This window comes from Setaria italica, chromosome IX (assembly GCF_000263155.2).
Source record: "Setaria italica strain Yugu1 chromosome IX, Setaria_italica_v2.0, whole genome shotgun sequence".
Taxonomy (NCBI): domain Eukaryota; kingdom Viridiplantae; phylum Streptophyta; class Magnoliopsida; order Poales; family Poaceae; genus Setaria; species Setaria italica.
The window spans coordinates 19,161,694-19,177,119 of record NC_028458.1 but is presented as its reverse complement, the minus strand read 5'-3'; the positions used below and the strand labels follow the sequence as shown (position 1 = coordinate 19,177,119).

The window sequence follows — 15,426 nt, the reverse complement described above, 5'->3', positions numbered from 1 at the left end:
GTTACCAAGGCTGAGAACTTAGTAACTGTGCATGCTGGTTTTCATAGTGATGAAATTCCTCTCATATATGATGAAACTTCCTCTCCTCTCTCTTCATAATGATCATGCCACGTCGGTAAAATTGCTGATGTGGCATGTTATTTAATGGTCATGAAACTCTCGATGAAACCTTTAATGAGACTGACCTAAGCCATGCATGAAGAGGTGCACCAGGTTAGGATTACACTAACTAGATTTATACATGGTGGACGGTTGTGTCGATTGTACATGCTAGCCATACTTAATGGAGTGATGGTGTCGATATTGTTAGTTGGGCTAAGATACGTACGCCTATGCCATCTAGATCTATATAAGGTTCATATTTTCAGCAAATAAAATAGTGAATATCATGAGTAATTATCCAACTTGAAATTCAAAACTCATGGAATTTTCATAAAAAATCCAAACAAATTTCGTATTAAAATTATATGATAGTATAAAAGGAGGGCAAATGATAAATTTCGATAATCAGATATGTATAGCTTGTGCACATGAACTCAATTGCATGAGGTTTGAATTTTTGTATCATCCCGCCATAAAACCGCTGGTTATACTAACTAGTACTCGCTCCGTCCCAAGTCATAAGCTGTTTTTGACTTTTGTAGATTCATAAATATTATATCTAATAAATATTATATCTAAGTGTATAAAAAAATCATGAATCTAAAAAGTTAAAACAACTTATAATTTGTAACGAAGTAAGTAGGAACTAGCAAACTACCTACGGATGGAACCTTAAAAAACCGGAATTATTAATGGCTATGGACTATACACTTATTTGTGGATACTTGACGATCAACACTCGCATTATCTCCTAAATAGGTAGACCATCTTTTCGAGTTGGCGACCCTGGAAATATAGAGTTACAAGCATTTCACCTTGGTACATACATACGTCGGTAATACAATTTCAATGTGTTCGAACCAATAAAGCAAGTATGTAGTTTAGCTCTAAGTCTGCAGCTCAATGTAGTTTAGTTCTGGTCTTGTTTGGCAAAGCTTCTAGAGCTGATTCTCTGCTGAATCCAGCAAGTGTTCTGCCAAACAGTTTTTAGAAAGAAGTGATTTTCTACTAATTCTGTGAAGTGATTTTGTAAAATAAACTAAAAAGCTGGAAAGCTGAAAAGTAGCTTCTCCTGATTCTAAAAGTGATTCTCCATCCTTATTTTAAGAGTTTATGCTAGTGCTAGAGAATAAAAGAGAACCACTTTCAGTCACAAAATCACTTTTCTCAGCAAATCAGCTCTTACAAAGAATCAAAATCAGACGAGCTCTACCAAACTAGCTTAAGTACACTTGCTTCATATCGTCATCGTTCTGTAGCCGTTTCCTTAGTTCAATTAAACTCTATTTTAAAATATCTTAATGTTTCTCAGGTGATGCCTTAGTTGAAATGGAATTTGCTCATGGAGGCAAACATGATCAAGTATGAAAATAGACTTGTACAAAAGGAATTTTTTCATTTACTCCACTCACCAATTGGCACAAAATTAGGTTCACTTTACTCCCCTAAACTATTTCAGTTGGTCGAATCTCTTTTATTTTATTCGCATGCAAGTTGAGTTTTAATTCCATATTTTATCATACATTAGAAAACTATCATAATTACTTTTCATAAATTTTGTATATCAAGACCAATTTCTTATTAAATGTTTCTAATCTATAAAAATAATCATGAAAAATCCTTTTAAATTAAGATATTATGACCTATATCTGCTCGCAAAATTTTAACTTCAAATTCAACTCATACACAGAGAAAAAAAAAGAACTCATTAGGTGGTAGATTGAGTTAACTAAAATAGTTCAGGGAAATCTAAATTTTGCTCGGAGGTGCCCGTGAACAGGTGAGGCAACTAAAATGTATTTTCTTCCATTATTTTATTTTAAATCTAATTTGAGGTCGTGCACGTCTTTTGTTTTTTGAACCTGGTCTGCCGCTGCTGTGTGTGTGGCAGAGGCGCAGAGCATTCGCAATAAGAAAGGCATACTAACCGGTCCACACAGATAATAACAGCTCAGCCCAAAGAAAGCCCAAGCCCATTTCAAACACATCCGGATTTAGGTGCGTTCCCCCTTGGCCCCATGACCTCATCCGATCCCTTTCCCCATCCGCGTCTCGACTCCTCTCCTCTCCCTTCGCTCGACGCAATCCCGCGGGAGCTCGAAACCCTAGCTCCCAAATCCGAGCCCCGGAGCCGCTGACTCCTCCGGTGCCCGGCGGCGATTCGGCTCCCGTAGCCGTTGGCCTGGGGCTCCACCGCTCCCCGGCGGCATCAGCATCGGCAGCAGGCGACGGGCGTGGCTGCGCTCGAGGAGGCGCCTCGTCTCGGCGGGTTCCCGGTCTCGGAGGCCTTCCCTCGGGCGGTTCCGTGGTGTCCCGAGCCCGGATCCGCGGCGATCTGGGAGGGGAAGGCGATGGACACGGCGATCCAGCCGTGTTAGCCCCCAATTCGGAGGGTTTCCGGCTGGCAGAGGCGGAAAGGTTCGGGCCTTCGGCGGGGGCGTTTGATCGGCTTTGTCCCTGCGGCGGGCGGCTTGGCTTCTTCCGCTACGGTGTAGGAGTGGAGCTCACGAGCCGACGAGGCGGTGGAGATAAAAAAAAAACTTTGCTTGTACACTTGTTTATGTGTTCATTTGTTCCTGCGATTTGTCCTGGTTCAAAGCATCAATTTTCCGCTCAAATTAAGGGCGAAGACAGTTTTTTTTGTTGTTTCTTGCTGGTTTCTATCGAATAATCCCTTTATTACAGAAAGAAGAGTGGAAAGGCAACAAAAGGAAAATAAAAAAACAAAAAAGATAAAATCAGAAGAAAAGAAAGGGGAAAAATTGAGTGGGCAGGCAAATGGCTGTTTATTACAAATTCAAGAGTGCTAGAGACTATGACTCGATTCCGATCGAGGGGCAATTCATTTCTGTTGCCAACTTGAAGGAGCGAATTTTTGAGTCCAAGCATCTTGGCAGGGGCACAGATTTTGATCTCATGATCTCAAATGCCCAGACCGATGAAGGTTGGTTCTTTTTCAGTGAGGTGCCTTTGGTTTGATTTTTTGTAGGGTTTGAATATACACGTAAGTTGATAGGCCTGGTAAAACAAACCAGGCTGTAGAACTGTTTGTTTGGTATGTTAATCAAAGGCTATTTGGCACATACACAAAGGTCTGCTTTGCCTAAGCCAAGCATGTTGAATGCTGATTCTAACCTTGCCTGGCTCTTGTCCTTGTGTTCTGAGCCTGCTAAGCAGGTTTGATATGGAGGATTAGCTAATCTGAGCTCCAGCATTGAGGGTTCCATTGTTTATAGACAGTCGTGTAATGAGTTTGGTGAACTTTAGGAATTTGATTTTGTTTAAGATGTTGAGAGCAAGAACCAAGTGTTGCCTTGATGCATAGTAATTTAGTCCCATTGCAAATGGTGCCCCGTATGTTTCCGAGCAAGGAGTCAGATTATATTGTGTCGTAGCACGATGTGTTTAAAACGCTATTCTACTAAGCACTCAAATTGTTGTGAATCGAATTTAGTTTGTATCGTACTTTTCTTTTGTGGATTTGGGATGGACTCATGCCTTCAAGGTATTGCTTAAATTGTTTACCGGTGGTATTTTCACTTTCAGAGTATGCTGATGAGGCTACTATGATACCAAAGAACACATCAGTATTGATTCGGCGGATTCCAGGACGACCAAGGAAGCCTATTGTCACAGAACCTGAAGAGTACTGTCTTGATCTTTGATTACATATACTGGAACACTAGGCAACCTACTTCTTAATTCCTTTTAAGTGATTCATTCGGAGTTAACACCTTGTGGCTATCTGCAAGGGGAGCTTTGAATTTGATTGTTTGGCTGGATTATGTCAATGAAAATGTTCAGGAGTTAGCTTATTAGCAAGCTTATGTTGAGATGTTTATCCAATCCCGCAGGTCCAAAGTCACAGAAGATGTGTTAGAAGTCGCGCCCGCTGCTAGTGCTTTTCTTGGTGATTCATCTATGAAATATGTAAGAACGACAACTTCTTATTTTGCTTACTCTTGGCAGAAATCGGCCATTGGAATTGCATTAGGATGTTTGGCTAACTAGAATTGTATTTGGGGAGCTGATATTCAATATATTAAAACTGCAGCCTGAAGAATCTGAGTGGGATGATGAGTTTGGCAATGAATTATATGTTTCTGATTCAGTCCTTTCTCAGCCTGCTAGCCAGGCGGTTGATGCTTCTGAAAATAAAATTGATGAAGATAGTAAAATAAAAGCACTTATTGATACATCCGGGCTTGACTATAGGTGAGTAACCTGCTGGATTAGACACCCCCTATTTGGACTGCTTGACAACTGATAGTTTTATTGTTCTTGCTATGCAGTGTAATGCTAATAAAATATTGGTTTTATAATCATTTAACTGGATGTCATATGCTTTCAGCCAAATCCCTGATGGTTATGGTTCTGGAAGAGGCTATGGTAGGGGGATGGGTGGCAGAATGATGGCTGGTCGTGGCTTTGGTAATTCTTTGTACCATCTTTTTCTAACATTAAAGAATTAGAGGTTAGGGTATAACTTATAAGCAGAGTATATCTTTGGTGCGGGGAGTACCATATCCACCTTAGCAACATGGATATCTTTTCCTTATTTGTGAAAGTTTTTGTATGTAGTGTGTTACTTAGGACTGGTTCATAGACAATAGATTGCATGTTCTTTGGTATGCAATCTGAATTTTTTCCTTATTTTTCCGAACAGAAAACTATATTTCTTAATATATCTTCCTTTATTATTCAAAGGACGTGGGCTGGAACGCAAGACACCTCCTCCAGGTTATGTTTGTCACAGATGTAAAGTGCCTGGTATGTTGGTGGCTTGTAAAATCTTAGCATTTTATGTTTCATTTGCTCTTCTTTCGCTCAGTGGATCTTGTTTTGCAGGTCATTTCATTCAACATTGCCCAACTAATGGTGATGCTAGATACGATGTGAGAAGGATGAAACCCCCAACTGGCATTCCAAAGTCAATGTTGATGCAAACTCCGGATGGTTCATATGCACTGCCAAGTGGGGCTGGTGCTGTTTTGAAGCCCAATGAGTGAGTACAAAAACATATTGAGCTTGATTTGTAATAATAACAGCACACATGCAAATATGCAATTTTGTCAAAAAAACTTAGCATTGTATTTTGCTGTGTGTTAGAGCTGCTTTTGAGAAGGAGATAGAGGGCCTACCCACCACCCGCTCTGTTGGTGAACTTCCACCGGAGCTACGTTGCCCATTGTGCAAAGAAGTAATGAAGGATGCTGTTCTAACTAGTAAATGCTGCTTTAGGAGTTTCTGTGATAAATGTAAGCTGACTTGTTAGTTCCTTATTGTGCTTTCAGTGTTTCCTTTCCCTTTTTTCAATGCCTGTAACTTCTAAAAAAAAATCGTGCTGTTTAGGAATTAATGCTGTTTGTATTTTGCTGGCAGGCATCAGGGACTACATAATTAACAAGTCAGTGTGTGTCTGTGGTGCCACAAGCATATTAGCTGATGATCTTCTCCCCAATAAAACTCTAAGAGAAACCATCAGCCGCATATTAGAGGCACCACCAACTAGCAGCACAGAAAATGTGGGAAGCATGGTCCAAGTACAGGGTATGCTCATATGTTTTGTTTGTCATGCGGATAATTTGTTTTGATTACAACTGCAAACCGATTCTGTATCTTTCGTAGACATGGAGTCAGCTCTACCGGTACAACCTAAGGTTAGATCTCCTGCTGTTTCTGCTGCTTCAAAGGAGGAGGCTAAAGCACCCACACCTGTAGAAGAGTCTCCAGATGCTGAGAGCCTCAATGGAGCAAAAGCTATGAACAACGAGGTGAGTTCTTCAGATAAGAAGGCTACCACAATTCCGGATGTCGGTGAAGGGACCATGGAGTCGAAGAACGTGAAAGAAGATAAGCCAGTAGAAGTGCCTCCTGTTGCCAAGGATTCTCAAGAAAAGTTGCCTGCAGGGGAACAAGGTGAAAAGCCTTCAGTCCTGTTTTTGTTTCTAGCTAGCCCTTGCCTGTGTTGCAGCACCTCTTATAAGTTAATTGCTAAAGATGTACAAGTGCTTTTGTATTTGATGTTCAAGAAGAAAAAAGTGTTCTAATCTGTTTGTTGAGAACCAATCTGCCCTAAAGTGCCTCTGCCTCATTTAGTTTATGATATAATGATCTAGACTAAATCACTTAGTTTGCTGATTGCTAGCTTTAAACATAGGTGCTTTAGGAGGTAATTGGTGTAATGAGATAATGATTATAGCACGACTATCGTCACCTAGTGCCTTTTCTTTATTCATGCGCTATATCAGTAGAAGAATGGATGGATCATAATGGCAGATCTAGGGCCAGTTTTTAGTTTTAGGTGGTGCTGAGGAAAGAAAGAGGTGGTAGAGGTGCGATACATTGGAGTGGTGTAGGTAAGCTAAAATATTCTAGCATGCGATACATTGGAGTGGTGTAGGTAAGCTAAAATATTCTAGCACCTGGGGCTTAGTTGGGCACCTGGTACCAGGAATAAAATAATAATATCTGTCTTAGCATGGATTGAAGGAATTGCCATTGGAGCATATTTTTGACAAGCTAACTCTGAATGGCGTGTCTTAACTTAGCACCCTGGATGAATTTATACGCTAAAGTTCCCTTAATATTATTCCTCTTTGGTCAAATAATGAAACGTTGGCCTTGCTTGCTAATAGATTTTCGGAGTATGGCAATAAATCTTGGAAGAGTATTATTAAGTTAATTGGCACCATTCGATTTTCTTTCTTTCTTTGGCTGAATTGTGTGCATCTTTCAACTAGTTCTGTTCTTTGAGTTACTGATTTTCTTTTGGTGGCTTCAGCAGTAAAGAAGAAGAAAAAGAAGAAGCCACGTGCTCCAGGTAATGGTAAGTCCTGATCCCTGATCATTGTCATCTGTCATCACGATATAGCTGCAAGTTCAAGTAGCGGCTTAAATAAATGGAATTTTTTTTTCTATCGACAGCTGATGAACAATGGAAAAATTTTCAAGATTTTGGAGCTGAAAATTTTGCGGGAATGCCTTTGGGTCCAACTGGAGCTTTCAACCCTTACTGGGGTGGAGGAGTGCCATTGCCAATGGATTACATGGGTGCACCATTTCCAGGTCCCATGCCTTACATGGGTTATCCACCAGCTCCATTTGACCCTTTTGGTGGGGGTGTTCTCCCACAAGATCCATTTATGCCCCCAGGATACATGATGCCTGGAGTTCCTAGGTATATCTTTTAGCGCCATTTGGTTTTTTTGAGAAAGAAATGTGTACTTGACCGATAGCATATGTGCTGGTCTTCTTTGTACCTCTTGAATTTTAGACTATTGTGTAACTTTGAAACTTTGTGGCTGTATTTCTCCAATTTGGTGAGAGATTAGCATTATGTTGATGTCTTACCTCTTTGATTAACAGTCTGATATTCGTGTAGCATTATATGGATGCTTCCTTATTTGGTTAAGAGCCTGATATCCACGCCGCTTTTCTTTCCACATATTGGCTATTGCTATGGTTGCTTCTTAAATCTCTTGAATTATTCATTTTCAGGGATCTTTCGGAATTGGCAGTTAACCCTATGGGAATAAATATGGGCCCACCAATTGTGAGCAGGGAAGAATTTGATCCCAGGAAACCTGATCATAGAAGGAGACGTGAAATGGATCGATTCAATGAAAGGTAATTAGGCACTAAAGATCATTTCATTGCCCCCTCTTATGTTTGACTAAAAAAATTTGAACAGCTGTTGCATTCTTCCTTTTTATATAGCACAAAAGCCTGTTAGCATTTTATGTGTCTTTCTCGATGCCATTCTTCATAAATCTCAAGTAACGAATTTGGTATGACAGATTTGGATCATCCACCGTTATTCCAAAGCCCACACGATGATCATCCAAATGTAGTCGAATGTTTTGAGTTTAGGATATTCGAGAAATTGTTCTAGAAGTGCCTTACATGGAATTGTTAGTTGTTTCCCCTCAATTTTGGGAGTTGATTTCTTTCGGTCTCACATTTTCATGTGCCCATTTGAACTGTATGGCTGATGATGAAATTTTTAAGGATTCATAAGGATCATTTAAAGTAGCAAACTGCACCAAATGTCCCTAAGCTTTGTATATGTTTATGCAAACCCTTGATAATCTGGCATGTCCTGAACTTGGATCACCTTACTTGCATCAGTCCTTCTGGCTGTCTATATTTTTTCTTGAAAAGTATGGCTCTATTTTTTTCTCCTTATGCATTTACTATCAATTGGTTCTTTGTAAACAAACCTGCCCCGTTTATGACAAAAGTGAAATGACAAACATACTGACAAGAAGTCCTCCAAGATTACATTCGAACAATCTGAAGTGGCACAAATTTGGGTGCATTAAGTGCTATTTTCAGTCTGCAATGAAAACTTTGTGGCAATGCTTGGTCATCGTATCTTGATTGCTTCTATTTAAAATGTTATATGATTTGCCTCTGTTATACTGGTTCAGTGTCATGAGTGAAAAGATGGGCATTTCATGAGGTCTTGCTGATAATCCAGTACTCTGTTGATTTGCGAATTCATGTAATCCCTTGGATGTGGAATATGTTGCGAGTAGAATGTTACTAAGGAACTAGCCCACATCGAATGAGTTAACTTTGCCATTATTTCATTGAGCTTTTTGTAGTCCTAATCTGTGGAGTTGTGTTCTTGCAGGGAGAGGGAGCGTGACCGTTCTCGGGAGCCGCGTGGCCATTCCATGGAGAGAGGGAGGGAGCACAGGGAGAGGGAGAGGGAGAGGGATCGTTCCCGGGAGAGGGAGAGGGAGAGGGAACGCGACCGCGAGCTAGAGCGGGAGCGAGCCAGGGACAGGGAGCCTCGAAGGGAAGCCAGAGAATCCTCAGCGGCCGTTAACGATAGTACCTCGATGAGGCGGAAGGATGTATGTCTTTTCCTGTCAATCGCTTATCTTGCAAAGTTTTGTACTGTTGTCTGTTCCATGGTAAACATATGGATCGCCGCGGTAGTAGACGAGGCAGGAAGAGAAGCGCACGGAGTCCTGCTTGATTCTGGTGTTGCAGAACGAGAAAGGGACTCTGTTGAACTCTGCTTACGACCAGGCAGCGCCCTTGCCTTCTTGTTGGTTGATGCTTCCTGCCAAGGCTTGTCTGCTCTGTTGCTCCGATCACAAGCAGAGGTTGGGCCAGCGGGAGCACTTTGCTGCTTTCCTGGGTTCGCTGCCCCTTGGAGATGCACCGGCAGAAAGATTTTTACTTATATTTATTTATGTTTACATTTACATTCTATGTTTTTTTTTTCCTTTGGGACTGGGTTGCTTTTACTCGTTTTGCCTTTTCCTTTACCTTTCATGTTTTTTGCTTTCTGAAAGAGGACGGATTTTCCTATTCTTTAGTTGGTAGCTTTATTTACTTTTGCATTTCATACCTGCTTGGAGCACATAGAACTAGAATGCTAAGGTGAATATGCTTGTAGACCCCACACAGCTATACGGGCGCGTTAGAAAAAAGAAATAAAAATCATGCTGCGATGCTGCCCAATGCCACGCAGCCTCTGCATTACAGGCTGCTGTAGTCTCTCGTGTGGTGGGCCATTGTGCTGCCGTGGCAAAGCTTGGGCGTCCAAGTTCTTGGGCCGTACGATTGCTATTGGTTGGTTTAAGATCACTCTGTTCGGAATTCCGGAAGAGCTCGCGTACTGACTTGTGGTCCCGTGTCTTGTTTTCTTTTGATTGTTTTTTCCTTGCAGAGGGCGCGGTCCCATTCCCAGCCGGACAGGTCGGAGCGCGCCCCGCCGCCGCCGTCCAGCCCCGACCACCGGCACTCGCGGCGCTCCCCGCACCGCTCCTCCAGCTCGGGCAAGAAGCGCTCCTCCTCCGACCGCTACGACGACCTCCCGCTGCCGCCTCCCCCGCCGCCGCCCGCGTCGCGGCACGAGCCGGAGCCCGCCAAGGCGCAGGCGGCGTCGTCCAAGTCCAAGGCCAGCGTCTTCTCCCGCATCAGCTTCCCCGGCGCCGGCGCCGGCGGCGACGCCAATTCCTCCGACGCCAAGCGCAGCCGAAGGGCCTCCTCCGACAAGCCCCCCGCGCACTCCTCTTCCTCCTCCAAGAAGAGCGGTGGCGCCGCGGCCGAGGACGGCGACGGCCGCCACCGCCGCGGCCACCGCCACCACCAGAACCACCAACGTGAGGCCGCCGAGGAGGAGAAGCGGAGGCCTGCCGCTGCCGCGACCGAGTACTACGGCGGCGGTGGCGAGGATGAGGAGAGCGACGAAGAGGAGCAGCACTTCAAGCGCCGCCCATCCTCGTCCTCCCGGCGCGAGCACGAGCAGGAGGCGCAGGAGGAGCAGCCGCGGCACTCGCGGCGGTCCAGGGACCACAAGCGCCGGTGAGGCACAAGGCCGGACCTACCTGCTGCAGCTTGTCGCCTTGTCCTTCGGCGGCGGTGAGCGTCGCCCCGTCCGTGATATAAAAAAGCTAGAAGCCGCAGGGAGGTCGCCGGAAGCGCGCCTCCCGGGAGCAGAGCGCCCGCGCCCTGCTTCTCTTTTCGTGTCCGTGTTGGGTTTGGGTCGTGTACATTGCCTCCTGCGAATATTCTGTTTTGCTATAATCGAATCTGATCGGATCAAGTGGGATCATTAGAATAAGTTCGATTTGGTATATCATCTTGATTGTTGTTTCGTTATGTTTGCTTCTTGTTGACTCCGCGATTTCCCAATGGAGTGCTATTTCTTTGAGTTTTATCCCTCTTCCTGCATTGCAAAAGATTTTAACTCCAGCACATCCTTATTCCCCCAATACAACTACCATGTTGAAGAGATCATTTTACCCGATAGTTATGGGGACAAATTAATAATTCATCTCATTTATCTCCAAATAAAGGAGGAGTTGTAACTCCTCCAATATGGTGGTAAGGTAGTTGGATTGAGATGGAATTATTGAGAGACTCGGCATTCACGTCGGGCTGCCGCTCGACTTCACATCACTTAGAGGCTTGACAGTTATAGATATTTGGGTACCCTCATGAAGAGTGTTGTAATCCGACTGGACCCTATCTATAATAATCGACTAGGGGACTTGCTATGTAACCCTACCTCCGGAGTACATAGGTGGAGGTAGGGGTACCCTAGAGGGGCGACTCATCTCATATACATCGACATCCAATCTCACCCAAGCACATGGCCAAATACAATCCACCCGAACCTGTATAAATTTATATGTCTTGTGCCGTGCGTTACGATCAAGTTGATAGTCTTGCGATCCCCTCTACCTATAAATCAACCATCTAGGTACCTTTAGGTGGACTGCTGGGCTAGAAATCCGATGGCTGCCTTTAAATGCAAATGTAAAACAATGATTTGCTGCATGTTTGTAATATAATTATCAGACGCCGCTGCCCGTTCTTCATAGTGACTGTAGCCAATGTAGATCGTAGTGTCCGAGCGCAACATTTCTGATTGATCATCCATGTTTCGGCGGCAACGACGTGGATGATCGATCAGCATGCCTCGTGTCCGTCACCGGCCGCGGTCATTGCGAACGCACCACCTCAGTGTCCTACGTGCCCGCCCGCGCGGCCGGCTCAATGAGATGTTAAAAGATATTCTGTTTTAAATTGCAAGCCGTTTTGTTTTTCCATCTAGACATACACTATATCTAGGATATGCATCAAAAAATTAAAATGACATACAATTTAAAACGAAATGAGTATTTAACACTAACTTTCTAGAATACATTCCACAACACTTGTATAATTATGAGCTTACATATCTTAAACAACACTTATAAAGTTATGAGCTCAACATATCTAAACAAGAAATAAGGGTGCAAATTAGTATCTAAGGGTTACCACCAATTTCCTTAAGTAAAAACTTAGTTCAACAAAAATGTATAAAGTGCAACATAATACATGAATTTTTTTTTGCGAAGAGATGTTATCCAATAAATGTCAAGAAATATTCCATAGAAATAATGTATTTTAGATGACACTAGTACAGACAATGTTTTATTTTGTGATCACTAATATTGATATGAATATAAACAAAAATTTTTTAGCATTGGTACTAATATCAATCAGAATATATATTTCAGCGTTAGCAAATTCTGCACCAACCTCCAAACTATAATTATTAATGCACTGAAAATCAAAATTTTGTAGCACTATTACAAATATGGATTATAAATAAATTTTCACCATTAGCAAATTTGGCTCCAATCTCCAAGGCAAAATATTAATGTACCATTAATTGAAATTATTTAGCATTGGTAATTTTCTGCATAGCAAATTCGATTCCAAATTCCAAGGCATAATTATTAATGTAATATTTTTTAAAAATATTAATGTATTATTAGTTGAAATCTTTATTGAGAAACAAAATATAATGTTCAACCACGTTATTACTACCGAAAGCAAGTTCAAGTTCTCTGGTCAAGCCATTAGCTATGATACTATACGAAGGATGTCTGCACCCACATGACAAACGAAGCCAACGGAAAGGATAAGAAGCTACAGTGCCTGCTCATTATTGCTGCTTGTTCCCCTACATGATGCCTCTGCCACATCCGAAAGTGAATAACAAGCGGATTGAACTGATAAGTGCAATTTTACATGATTACAGATGGTTTTTTGTTTATTTTATTATTTGCATTGCATATTGTTATTAGTTGTAAAAGTAATCGATAATAAATTCACATGTCTTTCACCCACAGCAATGTACGATCATATTTGTCTAGGATATTTGTAAAGTGGGAAAATCTTGCCGAGGCCAAATACATCACATAATACATTTTAAACCTGCAACCCTCTGCAAGTATATTCCAAATCCCGCCTCCCGCTTAGTCGGATAGATATGAAATCCCTCATTTAAGCCGTGGAGTCACATTAGAGCAATTTAAATTTTTGCAACTTGCCGACCTCAAATGAAGATCATATAGTTGAACCAGGCACAACGAACACTGGTGGATGCCCTGGAGGTAAAGCTGTAGTTTCCTTAGCATTCCTTGAGCACTCCATTTCTTTAAGTGAAAGGAAGCTCAACATGTCTGATGACCAAGAAGAGCTAGAACTAGAAGAACCACTGAGTACTTTTTTTTTTTTTGCGCGAAAAACCACTGAGCACTTGAGACTGCATAGAACATCAAGCATTCCATTTGACTTGTACCTCCCTATCGACGAGGCCAAAGCCCACGACGACGACGACGACGACGACATCATCAGCAGGAGCCGCGATCCAGACGGATCTGTTGACAACCTGCTGTGTCCAGTTGATGAGTCAATCAATTTCAAGCCAGTTGACTTTGACAAACTCTAGGAGGAATTGCAGCAGGAGTTTATCAACAGCATAAGCAAGGCTCTAGGTGCAGGTCGGAGATAGATGTTGGGATTGTGGAAGCAAATAGTAACATGCAGCAGCATGGGCATCATATTCAGAGAAGAGGACTGAAGGTGATCGTGTAAAGAATGTGAGAATGTCTTGTTTGGGATTGGTTGCATGTAGGGACACGCTTCTGAAAGATAAGGTTTTGGAGCTCTACCTCCCTCTTATTGCTAGATGATGTCAACAATCATATAAATCAATCATGCGGCATGTTTGTTGTTTGTAAGAAGCAAGCGTGGATCGAGTTATTATGCATATGGTTGCTCGCTCCATGGATAGATGCTTGTTGTTTGGTGATGCATGTATGTATAGATAGGCTGGTTGGCAGTGTCCGATTACAGAGCACGCACCTGGCTGGCGGTCTCGTCACACAAGGTAGGTAGGCAAGCAGGTCCTCATGGTTCAATAAACGTGTTTAGGTTCAAATTCGATAGGTGGATCAAAATTCTGGTTGCCATCCCGCGGGCACAATGCTCACGAACCCACCTGAGAGATCTTTCTTGTACCCAAATGGGATGCAAGCTATCCTACCCATGGTGCCGGAGCCGTCGGGCCCGCCGTACAACGTGGCAGTGCCAGGGTTCCACTGGGCGGCGGCGAGCGAGAGGCATGCCGCAAGAACTATGCACAAGATCAGGGACTTGGCCTTGGTCACATCCATGGACGCCAATCGCCAGAGAAGACGTATAGTTAGTTCCCCCAATGAGATAGAAGATGGATGGCATTGGGGAGTCCGGCCGGTGCTTAAATAGGAATCGGACGGGGTGCGTACTGCGTCCTTGGAGAGAAGCAGCTCTCCTGTTCACCTGTGGGGATCGGATTCTACATACAGCTGGTTTAGTTTTCGTGCTTAACCAAGAGGAGCTTGGCGATCGAGAGTTGGGGTCAAAACGCATGCTGCTAGTGGTTCATCCATCTCGTTTATATGAAAACATGTGACGTACTGTGCGTGCGGTAATTGCCTAGGTCTTACTCTTGACTTCGCGGAGTTGAAAGTTGATCTGAAGCTACGAGGTGTTGATTTGATTTGTACGTTTTCGGAACCTAAAGAAATTCCTTCCACTCTGTCGTACCTACACCTGTAGGGTTTGGATAGTTTCAAATATAAATATAAGGTTGGATACCGAAACGTATCTAATATGAAGACCATGACGTAGGATGGCATAGTCTACAGGGAAAGACAAGAACTAGTCGAGAGTTAGTAAAGAACTAATTGTAACATAGCAGGATTCTTCAGTCGTATCCTGATACAACTAATATTCTCGTAACCAACTGATCGGTAACCCTGCCCCCGTAGATTGTAAAGTTCAAAACAAGATAATTAATTTTTTTGTGGTCAAAACACCACATGATGGGTTAATCTTTATAGTGTAATGATGAAAGCCATTCGGTATTACAATATTGAGGATAGACGTTTTAGCATTACATTGGACAATGCGGGTGCTAACAAATCGATGATGTATCTACTGAAAGAAAATTTGTTTGCGAAGTCTATGTTGCATTGCAATGGAGACCTATGCACATGTACTTAATATTATTGTAATAGATGGTTTGAAAGAGATTGATGGAGTCATCAAGGATATAAGAGAGTATGAAGTACATTAAGGGTTCTACATCTAGCAAGGAAAAATTCGAGGAGATAATCGGAGAGTTAGGCATAGTTATAGGAGTCATCCTACACTAGTGGCCCATGTGATGATGATAGCTTTGATATTTTATACTGGTGGAAGATGCATGCACCAAAATACCCTATTCTAGTTCGTATGGCCCATGACGTATTGGTTGTTCTAGGCCTGCATCCGAGTCTGCATTCAGTACGAGTGGATGAATCATCACTGACCGTAGGACTAGGCTATCAGGCAACACGGTCGAAGCTTTGATTGTTTCCAAGACTTTCTTAGGGAGGCAGGTAATATGTTACTGTTTTTCACCTTTTTAGCAATGGCTTATTTATTTGAATAACAAAAACACATACTGACTCTTTGTGTTTTTTGCAGGTGCATCTTGGA

The 15,426-nt window shown here is 42.6% G+C and overlaps 1 protein-coding gene across 4 annotated transcripts; it reads left to right on the top strand.

Annotated features, from left to right (window-relative positions):
* The first annotated feature begins 2,109 nt into the window (after nucleotides 1-2,109).
* LOC101767182 (E3 ubiquitin ligase PQT3-like) lies at nucleotides 2,110-10,725 on the top strand. Of its 4 annotated transcripts, none has more exons than XM_022823023.1 (15): nucleotides 2,110-3,046; nucleotides 3,649-3,748; nucleotides 3,957-4,032; nucleotides 4,157-4,317; nucleotides 4,454-4,533; nucleotides 4,810-4,872; nucleotides 4,951-5,107; nucleotides 5,212-5,360; nucleotides 5,485-5,652; nucleotides 5,731-6,021; nucleotides 6,890-6,925; nucleotides 7,030-7,282; nucleotides 7,603-7,731; nucleotides 8,741-8,966; nucleotides 9,791-10,725. In XM_022823023.1, the coding sequence occupies exons 1-15, from the start codon at nucleotides 2,881-2,883 to the stop codon at nucleotides 10,430-10,432; spliced, it is 2,697 nt and encodes an 898-aa protein (XP_022678758.1). In that variant the 5' UTR covers nucleotides 2,110-2,880; the 3' UTR covers nucleotides 10,433-10,725. The 4 variants fall into 4 exon arrangements, with proteins under 4 accessions (XP_022678758.1, XP_022678757.1, XP_004983056.1 ...); XM_022823022.1 differs by having other exon boundaries at nucleotides 6,887-6,925; XM_004982999.4 differs by having other exon boundaries at nucleotides 2,111-3,046; nucleotides 6,890-6,931.
* Nucleotides 10,726-15,426: the final 4,701 nt, after the last annotated feature.

What these genes read in the sequence shown, in the direction of transcription:
- LOC101767182 (XM_004982998.4), top strand. Translation starts at nt 2,881, where the DNA reads ATGGCTGTTTATTACAAATTCAAGAGTGCTAGAGACTATGACTCGATT. An exon ending in GATGGCTGGTCGTGGCTTTG is followed by an intron (nt 4,534 to 4,809) that starts GTAATTCTTTGT and finishes TATTATTCAAAG; the next exon opens with GACGTGGGCTGGAACGCAAG. An exon ending in GTTGCCTGCAGGGGAACAAG is followed by an intron (nt 6,022 to 6,886) that starts GTGAAAAGCCTT and finishes TGGTGGCTTCAG; the next exon opens with CAGTAAAGAAGAAGAAAAAG.